This window comes from Oncorhynchus nerka, linkage group LG28 (assembly GCF_034236695.1).
Source record: "Oncorhynchus nerka isolate Pitt River linkage group LG28, Oner_Uvic_2.0, whole genome shotgun sequence".
NCBI lineage: Eukaryota > Metazoa > Chordata > Actinopteri > Salmoniformes > Salmonidae > Oncorhynchus > Oncorhynchus nerka.
In genome coordinates, this window is record NC_088423.1 from 61,522,209 (window position 1) to 61,543,710 (window position 21,502).

Sequence of the window (21,502 nt, forward strand, 5' to 3'; positions counted from 1 at the left end):
ACTTAGCAAACGAGGATCGGATGTCATGACCTTCTTTTCAAAATGGTTGACGAAGTCATCTGCAGAGAGGGAGGAGGGGGGGGGGAGGAGGATTCAGGAGGGAGGAGAAGGTTGCAAAGAGCTTCCTAGGGTTAGAGGCAGATGCTTGGAATTTAGAGTGGTGAAAGTGGCTTTAGCAGCAGAGAGAGAGAGGAAAATGTTGAAAGGATGTCAGGTCCGCAGGGAGGCGAGTTTTCCTCCATTTCAGCCCTGTTCTGTGAGCTTCGAATGAGTCGTCGAGCCACGGAGCGGGAGGGAGGACCGAGCCGGCCTGGAGGATAGGGGACATAGAGAGTCAAAGGATGCAGAAAGGGAGGAGAGGAGGGTTGAGGAGGCAGAATCAGGAGATAGGTTGGAGAAGGTTTGAGCAGAGGAAGAGATGATAGGATGGAAGAGGAGAGAGTAGCGGGGGAGAGAGAGCGAAGGTTGGGACGGCGCGATACCATCCGAGTAGGGGCAGTGTGGGAAGTGTTGGATGAGAGCGAGAGGAAAAGGATACAAGGTAGTGGTCGGAGACTTGGAGGGGAGTTGCAACGAGGTTAGTGGAAGAACAGCATCTAGTAAAGATGAGGTCGAGCGTATTTCCTGCCTTGTGAGTAGGGGGAAGGAGAGGGTGAGGTCAAAAGAGGAGAGGAGTGGAAAGAAGGAGGCAGAGAGGAATGAGTCAAAGGTAGGCGTGGGGAGGTTAAAGTCGCAACTGTGAGAGGTGAGCCGTCCTCAGGAAAGGAGCTTATCAAGGCATCAAGCTCATTGATGAACTCTCCGAGGAACCTGGAGGGCGATAAATGATAAGGATGTTAAGCTTGAAAGGGCTGGTAACTGTGACAGCATGGAATTCAAAGGAGGCGATAGACAGATGGGTAAGGGAGAAAGAGAGAATGACCACTTGGGAGAGATGAGGATCCCGGTGCCACCACCCCGCTGACCAGAAGCTCTTGGGCAGACGAAGAGAGAGCAGTAGGAGTAGCAGTGTTGTCTGTGGTGATCCATGTTTCCGTCAGTGCCAAGAAGTCGAGGGACTGGAGGGAGACATAGGCGGAGATGAACTCTGCCTTGTTGGCCGCAGATCGGCAGTTCCAGAGGCTACCGGAATTTTTGGGTGGGTGGAGGATGTTGAGGCCTATGTCTTGTGACAGTACCTACTCAACTAATCAGAGTGACAGCCAGGTGTCAGCATAACAAATCAGCTGTCAATCCTGTAAGCTAGTTGCTAATAGCGCCCCACAAAATAAATCCTTACTGATCTTCTCTATAAATCACTCACGACATATCCAACTTTGAGTTATTGTGGCCTGTAGGTGTTTCACTGTGCACTCTGTCATGGTGACCGTTTTGACTGAAAATGTGCGTATAGAGGTTCCCCAGGTTAGTCCTCCATAGATATAATCCTGTTTTCAATAGATAACCTTCCCCTTACCACTGTCACCCTTGGTTTGCTCCCAGGGGATTAAGTCATTTTGTTAAGTGCTCTACGAAGATGACTTTGAAAGACATTCAACAAAGAATGTGTCACATTTAATTATGGTTTTTATTGAAAACAAGTGCCGATAGCACACCCTTACATTTCAAATAATTGGGTCTTATATTCCTGGCAATAGAGTGTGAAGAATAACATAAATTACACAAAAGCCTGCTGTATTTGGACATGTTATTATTTTGAACAACTTCTGCAATCCTATTTGCCCGACTATTGTCTTTAGTAGTAATTATGTTCGGAACGACTCCTCCACAGGGAGTGACACTGGGTGCATTCGATTGAGAAATCGGTACTTTGCTCTGTGGTCGTCACCCCCTATAATCTGCTGCAATGTTTATGTTGCTGTTTCTCTTAACTGGCGGGAGTTGCATGGGGTCAGAATGTGCATTACCTTGGCGTGTGGCTGCTGAAAGGTGACTCTGGAGCTGTTGACGAGAGAGGAGTATCTGAACAAGTGGGTGGGGGTGGCAGGGAACCTGTGGCTGCTGGTGGGCTGGTTGTGCAGAACAGCAGAGAAGCAGATGTGCACTGTGTCCTTCAGTGCCTTCAACTGAGACTCCTGTTCCAAGCAACAGAAGCAAAGAGATATGAGTCTTTGACCATCCATCCATGTAACAGCAAATAACAATCACTGGGGCTTCCCTTTCTACATTAATCTGACAACTCCCTCAATTACACACCAATTATTGTATATCCACCCATTGATAAAATGTAACCGTTATCAAATCACATTATATTGATTGCATGCGCCGAATACAACAGGTGTAGACTTTACCGTGAAATTCTTACTTATGAGTAAATTCCCAAAAACGCAGTTAAAAACATATTTGCTAAATATAAACAGATATAGTAACACAATAAAATAACAATAACAAGGCTATATACAGGGAGTATCAGTACCGGGTCAATGTGCAGGGGTACGAGGTAGTTGAGGTAATACAGCATGAACATGCACAGTTGAAGTCGGAAGTTTACATACACCTTAGCCAAATACATTTAAACTCAGTTTTTCACAATTCCTGACATTTTATTAGAGTAAAAATTCCCCTTCTTAGGTCAGTTAGGATCACCACTTTATTTTAAGAATGAGAAATGTAAGAACAATAGTAGAGAGAATTATTTATTTCAGCTTTTATTTCTTTCATCACATTCCCAGTGGGTCAGAAGTTTACATACACTCTATTAGGATTTGGCAGCTTTGCCTTTAAATTGTTTAACTTGGGTCAAATGTTTCAGGTAGCCTTCCACAAGCTTCCCACAATAAGCTATGTGAATTTTGGCCCATTCCTCTTGACAGAGCTGGTGTAACTGACTCAGGTTTGTAGGCCTCCTTGTTCGCACACACTTTTTCAGTTCTACCCACAAAAATTCTATAGGATTGAGGTCAGGGTTTTGTGATGGCCACTTCAATACCTTGACTTTGTTGTCCTTAAGCCATTTTTCCAGAACTTTGGAAGTATGCTTGGGGTCATTGTCCATTTGGAAGACCCATTTGCGACCAAGCTTAAACTTCCTGACTGATGCCTTGAGATGTTGCTTCAATATATCCACATCATTTTCTTACCTCATGATGCCATCTATTTTGTGAAGTGCACCAGTCCCTCCTGCAGCAAAGCACACCCACAACATGATGCTGCCACCCCCGTGATTCACTGTTGGGATGGTGTTCTGCGGCTTGAAAGCATCCCCCTTTTTCCTCCAAACATAACAATGGTCATTATGGCCAAACAGTTCTATTTTTTTCATCAGACCAGAGGACATTGCTCCAAAAAGTACGATCTTTGTCCCCATGTGCAGTCACAAACCGTAGTCTGGCTTTTTTATGGCAGTTTTGGAGCAGTGGCTTCTTCCTTGCTGAGCGGCATTTCAGATTATGTCGATACAGGACTTGTTTTACTGTGAATATACGTAGATACTTTTGTACCTGTTTCCTCCAGCATCTTCACAAGGTCCTTTGCTATTGTTCTGGGATTGATTTTCACTTTTCGCACCAAAGTACGTTCATCTCTGGGATACCGAATGCGTCTCCTTCCTGTATATAACAGCTGTGTGGTCCCATGGCGTTTATACTTGCATACTATTGTTTATACAGATGAACGTGGTACCTTCAGGCTTTTGGAAATTGCTCCCAAGGAAAAACCAGACTTGTGGAGGTCTACAATTTTTTTCTGAGGTCTTGGCTGATTTCTTTTGATTTTACCATGATATCAAGCAAAGAGGCACTGAGTTTGAAGGTAGGCCTTGAAATATATCCACAGGTACACGTCAAAATGACTCAAATGATGTCAATTAGCCTATCAGAAGCTTCTAAAGCCATGACATAATTTTCCAAGCTGTTTAAAGGCACAGTCAAGTTAGTGTATGTAAACTTCTGACCCACTGGATTGTGATATATTGAAATAATCTCTGTAAACAATTGTTGGAAAAATGACTTGTGTCATGCACAAAGTAGATGCCCTAACCGAATTGCCAAAACTATAGTTTGCTAACAAGAAATTTGTGGAGTGGTTGAAAAACGAGTTTTCATGACTCCAACCTAAGTGTATGTAAACTTCCGACTTCAGCTGTAGGCAAACAGGATATATAATAAACAGAGTAGCAGAGGCGTGTGAAGACTGTGAAAGTGTGCGGCTTCAATATGCATGTGCGTGTTAGGGTATGTAGTGTGTGTTGGAGTGTGAGTGTAGTATGTGTGAGTAGAGTCTAGTGAATGTGCATAGAGCCCGTGCAAGAGACGTCAGTGCAATAAAATAAAGAGGTAAAAATAAATCATAAAGGGCGACAATATAAACAGTCTGGCCATTTGATTAACTGTCCAGCAGTCTTATGACTTGGGGGTAGACGCTGTTCAGGAGCCAGCCATTCCACAATTACGCATTCATCCCTACACCTACTGTAGAATAGCACAATGAAACTCCTTCTCCGAAGCACCCATAAATATAAATAGAGCCGTTGAAAACTGTTAGGGCGCAAGCGTCGTCTCATGCCATCCATTTATTCATTTAGTAACTAAGGAGTAAAAAGCTACACTTAAAACAGTTTGGCAGTGCAAAGCATTTCAATAGGTTAGACTGAGAACACTATCCCCGAGAAGAAATGAAGAGGAGAAACACGATACAAACAAGAAGTCACCAAATATCAAAGGGAAAGACTGAAAAGTGATGGATTACAAGGAAGTAACAGTTTAATGACATCCACCTTGTCCAGTGCGGCCTTTTCCAGCTCTTCTTTGGCAATGGTTAACTTGTGCTCCAGATCCATTAGCTGCTGTCCCTGCGGAAAGACAAGATACTTGAGCTGAAACAGTTGAACTCTTGCAAACACAGCAATTTCCTAAGCTACCGTGTCTTGACTACTAAATACAGGTTAGGCGGTCACTTCAGTCAGAGGCGCTTGCTCAGACTTGCTCTGCGTGGGTTCATCACTTTTGGCTGAAAATCCCAGGGATTGTGTTCCTCTCAAAATTATTACCCCCAAAAGCCTACGATAAAAACGTGACAGAATCAAGAAGATTTGATTGAACATGGCTCAATTACAGTACATACCAAACTGTTTGAGCAATAAGGTGAATTGGGGTAATGAGTTTTACTTTAATCAACTGATATATCACCAAACTACCTTTTTACAATCCATGAAAAAGGCAGAATATTTCTGCAATTGCAAGTTCCAGTATTCCAACAAAATGAAAATGTAGCCTACAGTCTGGCTTTTAGGATTACGAATACCCTTCTGCTTTTAACAAAATATATACATATCCACGACTTATCCCTGTACGATGTGGTAACTCTAAGCCAAGCTATAGACTGCTAGACACCTTCCCCTCAAAAGCGTCTCAATGTGTAGACCAGTACATATCAAGGTTCAAACTTCAGGGTTACATAGTATAGGAGGGATAAGGGGGAATAAAGGGATCCACCTAGATTTATTCAAGACCGTCTCGACTAAAACAAGATGGCTCTTCACCAACGGTTTGATCTTGTCAACTAAAAAAAATGGCACCGGTAAAACCATCACGCGTGCTCGAGAGCAGGGTTGAGGCCAACTCGATCTCAACGCAATTAAAATTCCATCCATAAATTGGAAATTTCAAAAAGGCTTGTTTTTATTCGCCCTATGAACAAATGTAATCTGATTCATTATGTGAATTGACTGAGTTCAAATGAATTTGATTCTAGAAGGACTCATTACAATATTGAGGAAGTCATCAGGGAGGGAGGACATGCTTAATAGGAGGGGATTTACAGAGGGTGTGTAAAACAGCCCGGGTGATGGACTTCACATTGTGAAAGTTTATAGCGCGCCTTTTACAGGGCTCTCCGACTGATATACTGTACAGGCGTACGTTCACAAATTACAAGGTCAACGTCTTCTGGCATGAAAAAAACTCAGGTCTAAATGATCGAGCATGAATATGTGTAGGAGACTATATGTGAGGGTGTCAGCTCACATAAGACCTATGGCTATTATGGAGATGTGGAGTGTTGCATGGTGTACATTAGCACATACATGCTACATCAGACTCTAATCGAAAATGTCAAAATATGTCAAGGGACGGCGTAAAGATTTTTTTCATAGGGGTGCAGGATTTTTAAAAAGCCTACATAGTTATGTTTCTGCTTATAATTTCAGACATTTAGGTGGCTACTTATTACTCAACTTGGCCTCACTAGACGTTTAGGGACCGGGGCGAAAATCTTAACACGGGAATGAATATTCCCACGCAAAAGGACATCAGTTTAACTGCTTTTGTTTTTTAATTTTACCTTTATTTAACCAGGCAAGTCAGTTAAGAACAAATTCTTATTTTCAATGACAGCCTGGGAACAGTGGGTTAACTGCCTGTTCAGGGGCAGAACGACAGATTTGTACCTTGTCAGCTCGGGGGTTTGAACTCGCAACCTTCTGGTTACTAGTCCAACGCTCTAACCACTAGGCTACCCTGCCGCCCCATGAACTGAAGGCTGTGAAAACGATCCAACGTGCTTCTGATAATATTTCAGTTCGTCTTGGATGCATAACGTTATGTATCTTCCCCTTCCCCCCAGGAGACTGAAAATATTTGGCATGGGTCCCCAGATCCTCAAAACGTTCTACAGCTGCACCATCGAGAGCATCCTGACCGGTTGCGTCATCGCCTGGTATGTCAACTGCTCGGCATTCAACCGTAAGGTGCTACAGAGTGTAGTGCATACGGCCCAGTACATCACTGGGGCCAAGTTTCCTGCCATCCAGGACGTCTCTACAAGCCCCCCCCCCTTTGTTTTTACACTGCTGCTTCTCACTATCTATTATTTATGAATAGTCACTTTACCCCTACCTACAGTACATGTACAAATTTCCTCAATTACCTCGACTAACATGTACCCCCGCACATTGACTTGGTACCCCTTGTATATAGTATTGTTATTGTTGTTGTGTTACTTTTTAAAATCTATTTGTTGGTTAAGGGCTTGTAAAAAAGCATTCCATGTTAAGGTCTACACCTGTTGTATTTGATTTGATTACATATTTCTCCACTCCTGTTCCCGAGACAAAATTGACATTTGCAAGAAATACTTAATTTTGATCATTTGTTCAAGTTCATTTTATATTTGACATGTGATAGGTTGGCCTACAGTCATTGTCCAGTTCAGTCCAGTTCATTTAACCCATCTTAAATTCAAAGATGCGGTAGACCATGGGGTGCTGCCGCACCTGCTACACCCCTACTTCCGCCATCGCTTAATTGAAACTTCTAGAGATAGCACCCTTTTTTCAGTTTTCACCTAAAATGACATACCCAAATCTAACTGCCTGTAGCAATATTCTTGGTACCATTTGAAAGGAAACACTTTGTGTGAATTGAATGAAAATAATATAACACAATAGATCTGGTAGAAGAAAATACCGCCATCTTTGAAATGCAACAGAGAGGTCCCAGTTCTAGCCATCACTCTGTTTGTAATTCTGATGGTGTCCACAAGAGGGCAGCAGTGTAAATGCAAAGTTTCAGAAGAATAACTTGAAGTATGAGCGAACTACATGACATTTAGTGTAATCAAATTAGTGTAATCAAATCGCAAATCGTGAAGGAGACATTTGCATTCATATTAAATGTTTCTGCAAGAATATTGCCAAATCTGTATACTTGGACTATGATTTAGCTTTTTCAGTATTAGTAGCCATATTATAAGTTCAACATTTGCAAAACATCCAGTTTTCATAACTCTGAATATTCTTATAATTTTTGCCCAAAAGGAAAAGGTATGGTGTTGCACAAGGTTAGCAAATACATTTTACGACAGATACAGGGTTTCCGGATACTCCCGTAAAGCCCAGCTCATTGGCTATCTAGCTAGCTTTGTTTGACCCCGATTGGTGCTTATTTGACAAAGTTAGTCGATCAAGTGAAGACGCCCGCGTGATTGGCATGCCATGAAGGCGTCGCTCTCTGACAAAATTTGGTGTCATATAGGATATACTACACCCCTAATGATATAGTGAAGTCTGGTTACGTTCTAGGATCTCTGAGGAATACATACGAATGTGATTTGACTGGTTGAAACAACTTTTGGGGTTAGATTTTCAGATTCCTTTCTTTGCAAATTGAACAAGTGGAAATACAAAATCAATCGTGCATGCTATATGGACCTTTTCAGGATATGAAAAAGGATTTTATCTAACAAAACAACATTTCATGTTATCTCTGGGACCCTTTGGATGATAAATCAGAGTAAGATTTCAGAATGTAAGTACACATTTCACCTTCAGAGGTGAATTTATCAAACTTATCACTGTGAAAAAAGTGTTTTGTTGTTAGGAGCTTTCCTCAAACAACAGCATGACATTTTTTTCCGCTGTAATAGCTACTGTAAATGGAACAGTGCAGTTATATGAACAAGAATCCAAGAATTTCAGCCGATACAAATCACTTATATGTAAGTGTAAAACCGACATTTGTTGTTTCTCTAAATCTGTGATCATGACACAAGGCGCTGCATGATTTACAACTGTCCCATTGACGGGACACCGATCCCTAAGAAGCTTTTAATATGTCCACCATACTGTTGTGGAACATGTTGTTTCTTATCTTCCCCTCCTCTTCTATAGAATCTTAGAAAAAATTACTTCCTGTGGAAAAGGTTCTACATGGAACCCAAAAGGGGTTTTCAAAGGGTTCTCCTATGGGGACAGCCAAAGAACCCTTTAAGGTTCAAGATAGCACTTTTTTAAAGAGTGTGTGACCTTTCTGAGTTGTCTAGTGTCTGAATGTATCCTGTATTTTCCTGCTCTTAGATCATACAGAAATGCTTACACCTGATTTCATGTTTCAACTGTCATTAGCATTATAAAGGTGTGTTGAACTGCACCTGTGTGAATGCACCTGTGTTGTGTTGATTATGTGACAAGGTTGGTTTACACCCTCCTTTGTAGTACATTTACATGTTGGGTGTTGCATCAGTAACATTGTGTAAAAGTGAAATACTCAAATTGAATGCTGCTGAGATCACCCAATTGATCTGATCAAAGAAAAGAAGTAGTCTTATTTTGTATTTGTCTTCACATGGTAAGAAAACAGAGCAAGTACACTCAGGCTGAGGCCACAAAAAGACATAAAATACACATACGCATTCATCATTATCCGTTTTTGTCTGTCAAAAGCTCAACTCACCTCAAACTTTTCAGTCAATATTGACTGAGAGCTTCAAGTTGCAAACGTACAAAGGCGGACATCTTGGCAGTGTTTTTGACAGGCAAGCATCTCTGTTGTCCATCATCCGTCAACAGAAAAACTATTGACTAAATACATTTTTGGAGTAAACAAAATCTCTGTGGTTGTACTGTTGTCAAGTTGTCTCCAGGTTTCAGTGAGCGAGCAAGGACATTAACTGTTGTGCTATTGAAGGCATCACTGAGATGTAGCAATGCAACAAGTCAGCCTTTCGAATGAGGCATTGCAGAAGTTTTGTTTTGTTATTGCGTGGATTTCTTGCAGAGCACAGTCATGGACAGAACTGTGATTCAGAACGAACCGTTTACACTGAAACCAAGGAATCAAGCAGAACACCATAGTCCCTGTGCCCAAGAACACTAAGGTAACCTCGTAGCACTCACGTCTGTAGCCATGAAGAGCTTTGAAAGGCTGGTCAAGGCTCACACTAACACCATTATCTCAGAAACCCTAGACCATCTTCAATTTGATACCGCCCCAACAGATCCACAGATGATCCAATCTATATTGCGCTCAACACTGCCTTTTCCCACCTGGACAAAAGGAATACCTATGTGACAATACTATTAACTGATTACAGTTCAGCTTTCAACACCATAGTGCCAAGGAACATGAGATTAAACAACTCCCTCTGCAACTGGATCCTGGACTTCCTGACGGGCCACCCCCAGGTGGTAAGGGTAGGTAACAACACATCCGCCTCTCTGATCCTCAACACGGGGGTCCCTTAGGGGTGTGTGCTCAGTCTCTTCCTGTACTCCCTGTTCACTTATGACTGCATTCCCAGGCACGACTCCAACACCATTATCAAGTTTGCCGATAACACAACAGTGTTAGACCTGATCAATGATGAGATAGCCTATAGGGAGGAGGTCAGAGATCTGGCCATGTGGTGCCAGTACAACAACCTCTTCCTCAAGACAAAGGAGATGATTGTGGACTACAGGAAAAGGAGGATCGAGCACGCCCCCATTCTCATCGACAGGGCTGTAGTGGAGTAGGTTGTGAGCTTCAAGTTCCTTGGTGTCCACATCACCAACAAACTCTCATGGTCCAAGCACACCAAGGCAGTCGTGAAGAGGGCATGACAAAGTATTTTTCCCCTCAGGAGACTGAAAAGATTTGGCATGGGTCCTCAGATCCTCAAAAGGTTCTACAGCTGCACCATCGAGAGCATATTGACTGGTTTCATCACTGCCTGGTATGGCAACTGCTCGGCCTCCGACCACAAGGCACTACAGAGGGTAGTGCATACGGCCCATTACATCACTGGGGCCAAGCTTCCTGCCATCCATGACCTCTATATCAGGCGGTGTCAGAGGAAGGCCCTAAAAATTGTCAAAGACTCCAGCCACACTAGTCATAGACAGTTCTTTCTTCTACCACACGGCACCGGAGCACCAAGTCTAGGTCCAAAAGGCTTCTTAACCTCTCTGGGATATGCGGGACGGTAGTGGCCAAAATCCAGTGAAAATGCAGAGTGCCAAATTCAAATAAATTACTATAAAAATCTAACTTTCATGAAATCACACATGCCAGATAGCAAATTAAAGCTACACTTTTTGTGAATCCAGCCAACATGTCAGATTTACAAAAGGCTTTTCGGCAAAAGCAAACAATGCTATTATCTGAGGATAGCAAGCACTATAGTAAACAAAGAGAGAGAAGCATATTTCAACCCTGCAGGCGCGATACAAAACGCAGAAATAAAAATATAATTCATGCCTTACCTTTGACGAGCTTCTTCGTTTGGCACTCCAATATGTCCCATAAACATCACAAATGGTCCTTTTGTTTGATTCATTCCGTGGATATATATCCAAAATGTCAATTTATTTGGCGCGTTTGATCCAGAAAAACACCGGTTCCAACTTGCGCAACGTGACTACAAAATATCTCAAAGGTTACCTGTAAACTTTGCCAAAACATTTCAAACTAGTTTAACTTTAGGTATGTTTTAACGTAAATAATCAATAAAATTGAAGACGGGATGATCTGTGTTCAATACAGGAGGAAAACAAACTGTAGCTAGCTTTCTGGTCACGAGCCTCTATCTAACAGTACACTTCAAGTGACCCTCGTTCAAGATGGCCGTACTTCTTCATTACACAAAGGAAAAACCTCAACCAATTTCTAAAGACTGTTGACATCCAGTGGAAGCGATAGGAACTGCAAGAAGGTCCCTTAGAAATCTGTATTCCCAATGAAAATCATTGAAAAGAGAGTGACCTCAAAAAAATAAATCTGAATGGTTTGTCCTCAGGGTTTTGCCTGCTAAATAAGTTATGTTATACTCACAGGCATGATTCAAACAGTTTTAGAAACTTCAGAGTGTTTTCTATCCAAATCTAATCTTCTGGTGATGAGTAGCAGGCAGTTGAATTTGGGCATGCATTTCATCCGGACGTGAAAATACTGCCCCCTGTCACCAAGAAGTTTAACAGCTTCTACCCCCAAGCCATAAGACTCCTGAACAGCTAATCAAAGGGCTACCCAGACCCCTCTTTTACGCTGCTGCTACTCTCTGTTTATTTACCTATGCACAGTCACTTTAACACTACTGTACCTACATGTACATATTACCTCAATTACTCCGACTAACCGGTGCCCCCGCACATTGACTCTGTACAGGTACCCCCGGTATATAGCCTCCACATTGACTCTGTACAGGTACCCCCGGTATATAGCCTCCACATTGACTCTGTACAGGTACCCCCGGTATATAGCCTCGCTATTGTTATTTTACTGCTGCTGTTTAATTATTTGCTACTTTTATTTTATATTTTTTACTTACTTTTCTTAGAACTGCATTGTTGGTTAAAGGCTTGTAAGTAAACATTTCACTCTAATACCTGTTGTATTCGACGCATGTGACAAATCAAATGTGATTTGGTTTGAAAATAATAAACAATATGACAGGATTATTCTTTAGATCCCCCATGGACCATTCTTAACATTCCTATCTTTTATGAATATTGTTCCAAAGTTCAAAGACTGTTCCAAAGTATCACAGGCATAAAGGCTAGTATATAATTTCCTCATATCAAATGACGTTTGAAAAGAGAGGTAGTCATTGCTCCCTACACTAAATTACTCTGAAGAAGATGGTGGATACTGAAGTGCTTACAAACGATTCAAAGCGGTCCTTTTCGAGACAATTGGACAGAAAAGATTATCAAACATTGCTAGTCAATAACATGTGGGGTTATTTTCATGCTGTAAACATCTCAGCTGTATACTGTATGCAATGAAGGCTTTGTTTCCTTTTATGCGGGCTATACAGACGCAATTTGAAAATGTCAATATATGTTTTTTTTATTGGAGAATAATATGAGTGCAGGGAGTTAAAGACTATTGAGTGTTGAATTGGCCTCTTTGAAAGAATTGACCACTAAAGAAAGGCCACCGAAGGCTCACAGTTTGTTTCCTTGGGGAATATACAATAAGGGTGTGGGGTACATACGGTGGAGAGTAGAACCATTACAATAGCTGTCATCATTCGAGAGTGCTCTGAACACTATACGGGCAAAGTGACCCTTATATATCGAATTGTGTCTATAAAAGAAGTCACAAAAGGGAAAATCTTCTACAGTATATCCAGAGATATCCAGGCAGGGGGGAAAAAACCTGGCATCTTCAGGATACACAAGCCAGTGATGTGTGCCTTTGCAACATGTACATTAAAAAATATATATATAATAAGTAAATGTAACATACACCATCACAATAAACCCATTATTTATTTTAGGCAGGTCTAAAGAAACATTGATGATACTGTATGAAGACAATGTATTTCAGAAGCACAGAATATGAGTTGGCCTACTGTATGTTATCTGGCTATGCGTCATGCCGCCCGCTGGAAGGCTTGTTCATTTAGCAGACAAGATATTCTTATAAATCCCATGTCATTGTTTTATATTAGATGATTTGATAGTATGAAGCATATTAGCACATAGAAAGGATATTTTTCCCATCCTGGAGCGCGTGTGCATGTGAAGTGGCTATGTTGGAGCATAAAAGTGATAATTTGAAACAGGTCCTATATGCTAGATTTAGAGTTATTTGACCATGTTAATTGTGAATGATACAAGCCTTAGAATGTTGTAGAAATCCAAACAAATATGGGCTGCGTGATGCGACTAAAGGCTTTTGATGATATGAGAAAGTCACCAAAAATAAACTTGCGCTCTGTTCCTTGCCTCCGACTGCACATGCTGTTCTCTCATCAAGTAATCATGTTTTTCACCGATCAGACTATTCTCAATGTAATCTTGTCTTTACTAAGATGTCAAATTTGTTTCGATTTAGAATGGCCTATTATCAAATTGTCAGGAACAGGAGCAGGAAAAAAAAAATACATGTCAGTCATATGCACCCGAATAGCGAATGGAGACCACTTTTCCGTCAGTTCGTTTTTCATTCAAGCGGAGGGGCTACTCAGGTTATTTCACTCCACACATCAACCGCTGTTCGAGGAGCAATGCAGCCATTCATAAGCCATGGGCTCTCGAACCCTGTTCCTGCAGCTATCCAGTGCTTAATTTGGGAAACCAAGTTAAATCTGCTTGGGAACATCAATAGTAACATGTTTTCACAACTAAACATATTTTATTTAACTGTTGACAGCCCCTCTCTCTGGAAAGGAATGAAGGAGGGAGGGGAGGAGATGGAAATGCATAATATAAGTATGCTATGTAATTGTATAAAGGCACCATCATCGGGCTTGGACTCATATATAGGCCTATGCTATGCATAAGCTCTAATATGCACGAGGGTTTTGAATTAATCATCCCCTTAAGAAAGCGCTGTCCATTTCGATGTGTTAGGCTTTTTAACAACATCCCAAACGACCTTGTTTTTCACTCAGTTTCAACCTGTTATTGAACTTCTTTCTTCAAATTCATCAATCAAAGTGAAGTGAGTTTTAAAAGCACATAGAGTTTTGATTATAAGTGTTTGATGTGATGTTCTATTGCATTTGCATTGATGTCAGAGTGGTTAGAGGGACAATAAAGCCTGGAGTACCAGGCCATTAGCGACACGATGGTCGTTAGTGAGTTGGGCACTACCAACGCATGTCCATAGTGCATATGAGGAGATTACCGTTGTCAACGGTCACGTGGAATTTTACTGCGGTCATGACTCATAACTGCTGGTGTGGCAGTAATATGGTGACACCAACAGCCCTAGCCACCCCCATGTTTCACGGTAGGGATGGTGTTAGACAGGTGATGAGCTGTGCCTGGTTTTCTCCAGACATAGCGCTTTGCATTTGGGCCAAAGACCTCAATGTTTGTCTCATCAGACCATACAATCGTTTGCCTTATGCTCTCAGTCTTTCACATGCCTTTTTGAAAACTCCAGGCGTGCTGTCATGTGCCTTTTTCTCAGGAGTGGCTTATGTCTGGCCACTCTCCCATAAGGCAAAGATTGGTGAAGTGCTGTAGAGACTGTTGTCCTTGTGGCAGGTTCTCCATCTCAGCCAAAGAACTCTGTCAGAGTGGTCATTGGGTTCTTGGTCACCTCATTGCTCCGTTTAGTTGGATGGCCAGCTCTAGTCAGAGTCTGGGTAGATCCATATTTTTTCCATTTCCCAATGTTGGAGACCACCGTGCTCTTGGAAACTTTCAACACTATACATTGTTTTATACCCTTCCACAGATATATGCCTCATCACAATTATATCTCGAAGATCTACAGACAGTTCCTTGGACCTCGTGGTATAGTTTCTGCTCTGACATGCTCTGTCAACTGTGGGATCCTATAGACAGGTGTGTTTCTTTCTAAATCATGTCCAAACAATTGTTTTGGCCACAAGTGGACTCCTATCAAGTTGTAGTGACATCTCAAGGATGATCAAAGGAAATTGGATGCACCTGAGCTCAATTCGGAGTGTCACAGCAAGGGGGTGTGAATACTTATGTAAATAAGATCCTGTCCAAAAACATGTTTAGACTTTGTCATTATGGGGTAATGTGTGTAGATGGGAAGGGGGGGGTCTATATTTAATCAATGTTGAATTCAGGCTGTAATACAACAAAATGTGGAATAACGGTAAGTCAAGGGGCATGAATACTTTCAGAAGGCACTGTGTTGGAACACAGTAACAGCTTCTTTCTATAATGACCAAATAAAATATATACCCTAATCACCAAATGATGAAAACATCAGTAGCCTAAACATCATTGTAAATGACAAGTAGCCTTGATAAATAGTGAAAATCATCACAAAAGCAATATGTGTCGATATGCCCATTATTGTTAGCTCATAAAATAGTCAGTTATTGTCAGATTGTGTTCACATTGTGTGCATCTTCATGCAATGTTGGATTTCATTTAGCTGTGATCCCTTGTCCTAACAGTTGACACAAATATTCACACCTTTCACTTGCTTGACACACTTTGACATACAGTACCTTTGTTTGGTTGTAGTGCGTAATAGTATCCAGTTCTCTCTTTATTGTCTCCATCATCTTGTCATTCTTCAGCACTGTTGCACAACCGCTGTGCAGGTGCCTTATTTTGCGCAGAGGGAGGGAGCTCCCAACTCACTTTGTTCATGATGCCGGCCAATGACGGCACCAAGAAATTGTCCATGGTGACATTTCCATGGTGACAATGTAAGGTTCCACAAGCTTCATCACCACATTCTCCAACAGTCGCTCACCTGATTCCCGATGTGGATCTTTTCCCATATATTGAAAGTCCTTCAACATGTACAATTATGCACACTCTCACTGTAGCCTAGCGAGTAGACTGATAAGACTGTTTGGATTCTGTGGACTGATATAGGGTACATACACCCCCCTCCCTCATTTGGGTGGTGGAGCATTCTTGATACACACGGGAAACTGTTGAACGTGAAAACCCCAGCAGCGTTACGGTTCTTGACACTAACCGGTTCGCCTGGCACCTACTACCATACCCCGTTCAAAGGCACTTAAATCTTTTGTCTTTCCCATTCACTCTCTGGTACACATACACAATCCATGTTTCAATATCTCAAGACTTAAAAATCCGTCTTCAACTTGTCTCCTCTCCTTCATCTACACTGATTGACGTGGATTTAAAAGAGTGACATCAATAAGGGATCATGGCTTTCACTTGGTCAGTCTATGTCATTAAAAGAGTTCTTAATGTTTTGTATACTCAGTGTATGTGTGAAATTAGTTTTGGTTTAGGTTCAGTTTCGAGGCAAGTATCGGGGTGATTATCAGCTGGGCACTGCACTTTCAACTGTCGGAAGGGGAAGGAGCAATGGGGGAAAAGAATTCAAAAAATAACATGACCTCCTAAAACTGGTTATAACTCCAGTTCTGTTTGTGATACTAAGCGTCTAACACCGACAGTGTGTTATATATACTTATTTAGGAAATATCAAGAACAGAGGGCATGTAATGAAATATTAATACATGTTTTAAATTCAAGAGCAGTCAAAATGACTGCTTTAGCAGTTCTAGTGTTAAAGAGCAGATGAAACGTCCCCACAATGTTCTCACCAGACTGTTCCGACATACCTAATGAAACATTCTGGGAACATTTAAAGAGCACATTAAATGTCTTACAGGAGCGTTCTTGCAACATCAGGCAAATGTTTTATACAAACATGCTATTAATCATCACCAAGAATGGACAGTTGTGTTATGAGAACATTTGCCGCGACCTAACGAATGCTCTGAGAACTTTGGTTTGCTGGGAAAACATTACTGGTACATTGTGGTAACACATTACCTGGAAACCTAATGAATGTTTTTGAGACCTTATCATCCTAATGTTAGATAAAAACCCTAACTAGAACTTAATTAAAATCTTCAATGATGTTCTGGGAAGGTTCCCAGAAAATGTGTTTTTCTAGGAAGCAAACCATGAAAATGAGCCACACAATTGGAATGGTGTCTTCTCATCAGTTACAGTAAAATGCTATCATGTATGAATCATGTGAAGCATTAGCAATAAAGTCTTTTTCTATTTGTACATAACGATGCCCAGCCCTTAAGTTCACTGCAAAAATCACTGCAGTTCTATAACAGTCACGCCCAGTGGCTTATTGGCAAAGTCATCAATAACTACATTTATTGATTAAACCTATAGCTGACCTCAGCATCACCACTGCAAAGCTGAAAAAACATTGAAGTCAGTGAAGTGTCTGCCTCTTACTTTCTGTTGAAGTGAATGCCTTTGGTCAGGTCTTACACATGATTAAACAAGAACTGAAGACTGGAATTAAATCAAAAGTAGCCACTTTTGTCTACTATATCGCCTGTGTTTAATTTTCTAAAGGCCATAATACTTTTTAGGTTGAAGATTTTGAAAAATAAGGTTGTTCTGGATGAGCATCCCTGAGAGATTTGGGGACAACGATTTCCAACCTGTGACACAATCCCCCATAAAAAGTCTATGCATCCTTGAGATTGAAATTGAACGGTCGAGAGGACCAACTGGACAATATATTCAAACAATTTGCTATTGGAAGCATTAAACTCAGCGGGGAGGATTGAGCCCTTTTCTAGCCACTGTCATTATTCTATCTGACAGAGCTTAAAAAATGACAGGTCTGAGGGATCAAATCTCGCATTTATGAAATGGTAATAGGAGGCACTGTGGCAGAAATGTCAACTGACATTTCTCGACCCAGCCCTCCAAACAAAAACCGAAAGGTCAGCCTATGTCCCCGTAAATGCCAATGATTATTACATGAATTCTTAGATACAAAAAAATACACTTAAAAAGGTCAATTCTTCCAATTAGAATGGGATTATAATGTGTAGTTGTGTGTAAGCGTATAGTTTACTTTATGTGATAGACCTGTGGATTTTTTTCACTGCTGGGGGTTACATTTTATTGTAGATGGTTTATGATACCAGAGCTTGTAGTCTTGTCCAGGTCTCCTTTATCTCAATAGGCCTTCATGGATTGCATAAAGATTCATTTTTATATTTAACACCTTATACTGATTTATGTATACTACTTTCCAAGGAATTTGGCAATGCAGCATAGATCGGACAATATCTCAGAAATGGTTTGACATCGGATAATGTACTTTTTGGTTGTGGAAACGGATGCAACACATGACAAATTAGATGTATTTTTGGAAAGGGGCTTATTCATTTCGGGGATGTGACAACAGTGTAAATAATGTGTGGCATGTCAATGACAATAGGAGTTGACAAGACAGCACAAACAGATCTGGAACCTGCAACTTATCTGTCCAAAGCTGTACACATCATGAAACCAAAGGAAACCTTCCAGGGTGGTAACAGAATAATGCACGTTGCACTGACTACAGTATAAGAGGGGAATGCAATTGTGCAAAAGCCTGTGAGTCCTCTGTGTACTGGCCATCCCTTCCATTGGGAACTTACTAATCGCAGACTCAATTAAGCCAAGTGGCCCCAGATAGGATCTTCTTTTCAGGGTGGACTGGAGTACCTGTTTACTCCTGGTCTGGTACCATAATAAAGCAGCCCCTTTCACTTTGCGCTTACCTTGAAAATTAAATCCTTTTTCCCGTACCGCAGCTCTTTCAGTTGAGCCTGGATTTTTTTGGACTGCAAGTAGAAGATAAGAAAATAAGTGTTAGCTTATTCAAATAGTGAAATTGGTTTTAGATCACGTAGAAGGATTTCGCCGGATGCAGCGGAGCACACCTTTGTGCGTGTTACTTGGGCAAAGCTCCGGCTCAAAGGAGGGACCTACAGAGAGCAAGAACATGTAAAATCTCCCAGCCCCACACAATTATTCAGTCATGCACTGGCTACTTGCCCACTGTCTAAAGCCCTATTCCCACTCCCACTCCCACACAAACCTCTACCACACATGCATTTCCCTGGTAGCACCCCTCCCTTCTCATCTGGATGGCGACACACACTCTCACATACAGGCACACACAGAGCTCAGAGAGTCTGTAAAATACATGTCTTTCCCTGGCCTCCGACTTTAACTGCAGCACACGTGTGCACAAACACACACTGTGCCCAGCTATCCCTGACATTACACTACTATTGTTACACATCGGTAAGCTCATGGAAGCACATGGGGGTTGGTTCCCTGATGCTGGAGATTACAGTCAGTCCTCTTGGGGCCTTTGCACTAATAAGAGTTTAACAGGTGTTTTCGTCCTCCGGGAAAGTAACTTCTTTAAACAAAAGGTGGATAGCGTGAAAGGGCAGAAAGCCCTATTTTAAAAGAATACATAAAAAGCACAAGTTTTAAAAGACTACATAAAAAGGTGAGAGTGAAATGAGGTAAGGGACAGATCAAATTTTACTGGGGGGGAGGTGTGGTCCAAAATAGTGAAACTTTTATTTTTGCTTTGTGGGCACAGGGAAGGGTAATGCATTTTTTTCCTCCTGGTTTACTTTTACTCTTCTGCTCATATTTTCCCTATAAACAATGGCTTGACTTACTTTTGAAATGACCCTAATAAAGATTAGATACGTTTGTGAAGGTTTGGTATGGTGTGGCTATTATTCAGCTTAAACGACTTTAGGCCTATGATATGAATATCATATAGTGAACACCTAAGCCTATTGGCCTTTGCATGCAATGCCCTCATACATTTAGTGCTAAAATCTTTGAGAACTGAACAGTGAGGTGGACAACTATTGTTTTAGGAAAATAGCCTAAAACCCCTCCCAAAATATAGGCGATAAAGTTTTGCATATGTAATTTTGGCTGTTTTTATAGGACACGTAAATGTGGCTCATTTGGCCAACATCCCGTGTTTAGTGATGCTGCTGGCTGCGCCAGGTTGGATCTGAATGCATATGGATGTCCATTACATTTCTCAAATGTCCGGAAAATGTCAATATTCCCTCTCATGTTGTCCGGCGCCAAATTTTCCTAAAGGAAATTCTGAAAAGGCATATTGTTTTCATTAAGATTTTAGAATACTCACATGAAAATCTGTCGCCAATTGGATGGAATCGTAGCTATAGACACCCTAAAGACTCTGATAAGTGTGCAAGTCCAGTGTCACTTTGATTATGCCTGCACTTCATGGTTCACCAGCAGCCCCAAACATCTAAGCTACCAGCCAAACAAGCTTGTAAGAATTGTACTCTCCCCTCATACTCATCTGGAGGTTGAGCATTTTCTTCATCTCTATCTCTGTAATGTGTCTATCTATGTAATTGTATATGTATTTATGTATAGAATAGTGACTGTATTGTGCAATCCCAGTCACTTAACTATCTTTGAGTATACAGTTAGAAGTTTAAATACACTTAGGTTGGAATCATTCAAACTAGTTTTTTAACCACTACACAAATTTCTCGTTAACAAACTATCGTTTTGGCAATTCGGTTAGGACATCTACGTCTAAGTCATTTTTCCAACAATTGTTTACAGACAGATTATTTCACTTATAACTCACTGTATCACAATTTCAGTTGGTCAGAAGTTTACATACACTAAGTTGACTGTGCCTTTAAACAGCAAGGAAAATTCCAGAAAATGATGTCATGGCTTTACAAGCTTCTGATAGGCTAATTGACATAATTTGAGTCAATTGGAGGTGAACCTGTGGATGTATTTCAAGGCCTACCTTCAAACTCAGTGCCTCTTTGCGTGACATCATGGGAAAAAAAATAAAGATTGTAGACCTCCACAAGTCTGGTTCATCCTTGGGAGCAATTTCCAAACACCTGAAGGTACCACATTCATCTGTACAAACGATAGTACGCAAGTATAAACACCATGGGACCACGCAGCCGTCATACCACTCAGGAAGGAGATGTGTTCTGTCTCCTAGAGATGAATGTACTTTGGTGCAAAAAGTGCAAATCAATCCCAGAACAACAGCAAAGGACTATATCTATATCCACAGTAAAACGAGTCCTATATTGACATAACCTGAAAGGCCGCTCAGCAAGGAAGAAGCCACTGCTCCAAAACCGCCATAAAAAAGCCAAACTACGGTTTGCGACTGCACGTGGGGACAAAGATCGCACTTTTTGGTGAAATGTCCTCTGGTCTGATGAAACAAAAATAGAACTGTTTGGCCATAATGACCATCGTTTTGTTTGGAGGAAAAAAGGGGAGGCTTCCAAGCCGAAGAACACCATCCCAACCGTGAAGCACGGGGGTGGCAGCATCATGTTGTGGGGGTGCTTTTCTGCAGGAGGGACTGGTGCACTTCACAAAATAGATGGCATCCTGAGGTAAGAAAATTATGTGGATATATTGAAGCAACATCTCAAGACATCAGTCAGGAAGTTTAAGCTTGGTCGCAAATGGTTCTTCCAAATGGACAATGACCCCAAGCATACTTCCAAA

The 21,502-nt window shown here is 41.3% G+C and overlaps 1 protein-coding gene across 3 annotated transcripts in view; it reads right to left on the reverse strand.

The window, feature by feature from the left end:
* Nucleotides 1–21,502, reverse strand: part of LOC115113479 (leucine zipper protein 2-like) — a 181,635-nt gene that overhangs the window by 20,675 nt on the left and 139,458 nt on the right. For all 3 annotated transcript variants that reach the window (XR_010461719.1, XM_029641182.2, XM_029641181.2), the window contains exons 7-9: nucleotides 18,712–18,774; nucleotides 4,715–4,789; nucleotides 1,908–2,075 (exon numbers count right to left, since the gene is read on the reverse strand). Coding sequence is in view for 2 of the 3 variants with exons in the window: in XM_029641182.2 (XP_029497042.1) it covers nucleotides 1,908–2,075; nucleotides 4,715–4,789; nucleotides 18,712–18,774 (306 nt within the window). In the remaining variant the exon portion in view is untranslated. The remainder of the gene's footprint in view (nucleotides 1–1,907; nucleotides 2,076–4,714; nucleotides 4,790–18,711; nucleotides 18,775–21,502) is intronic.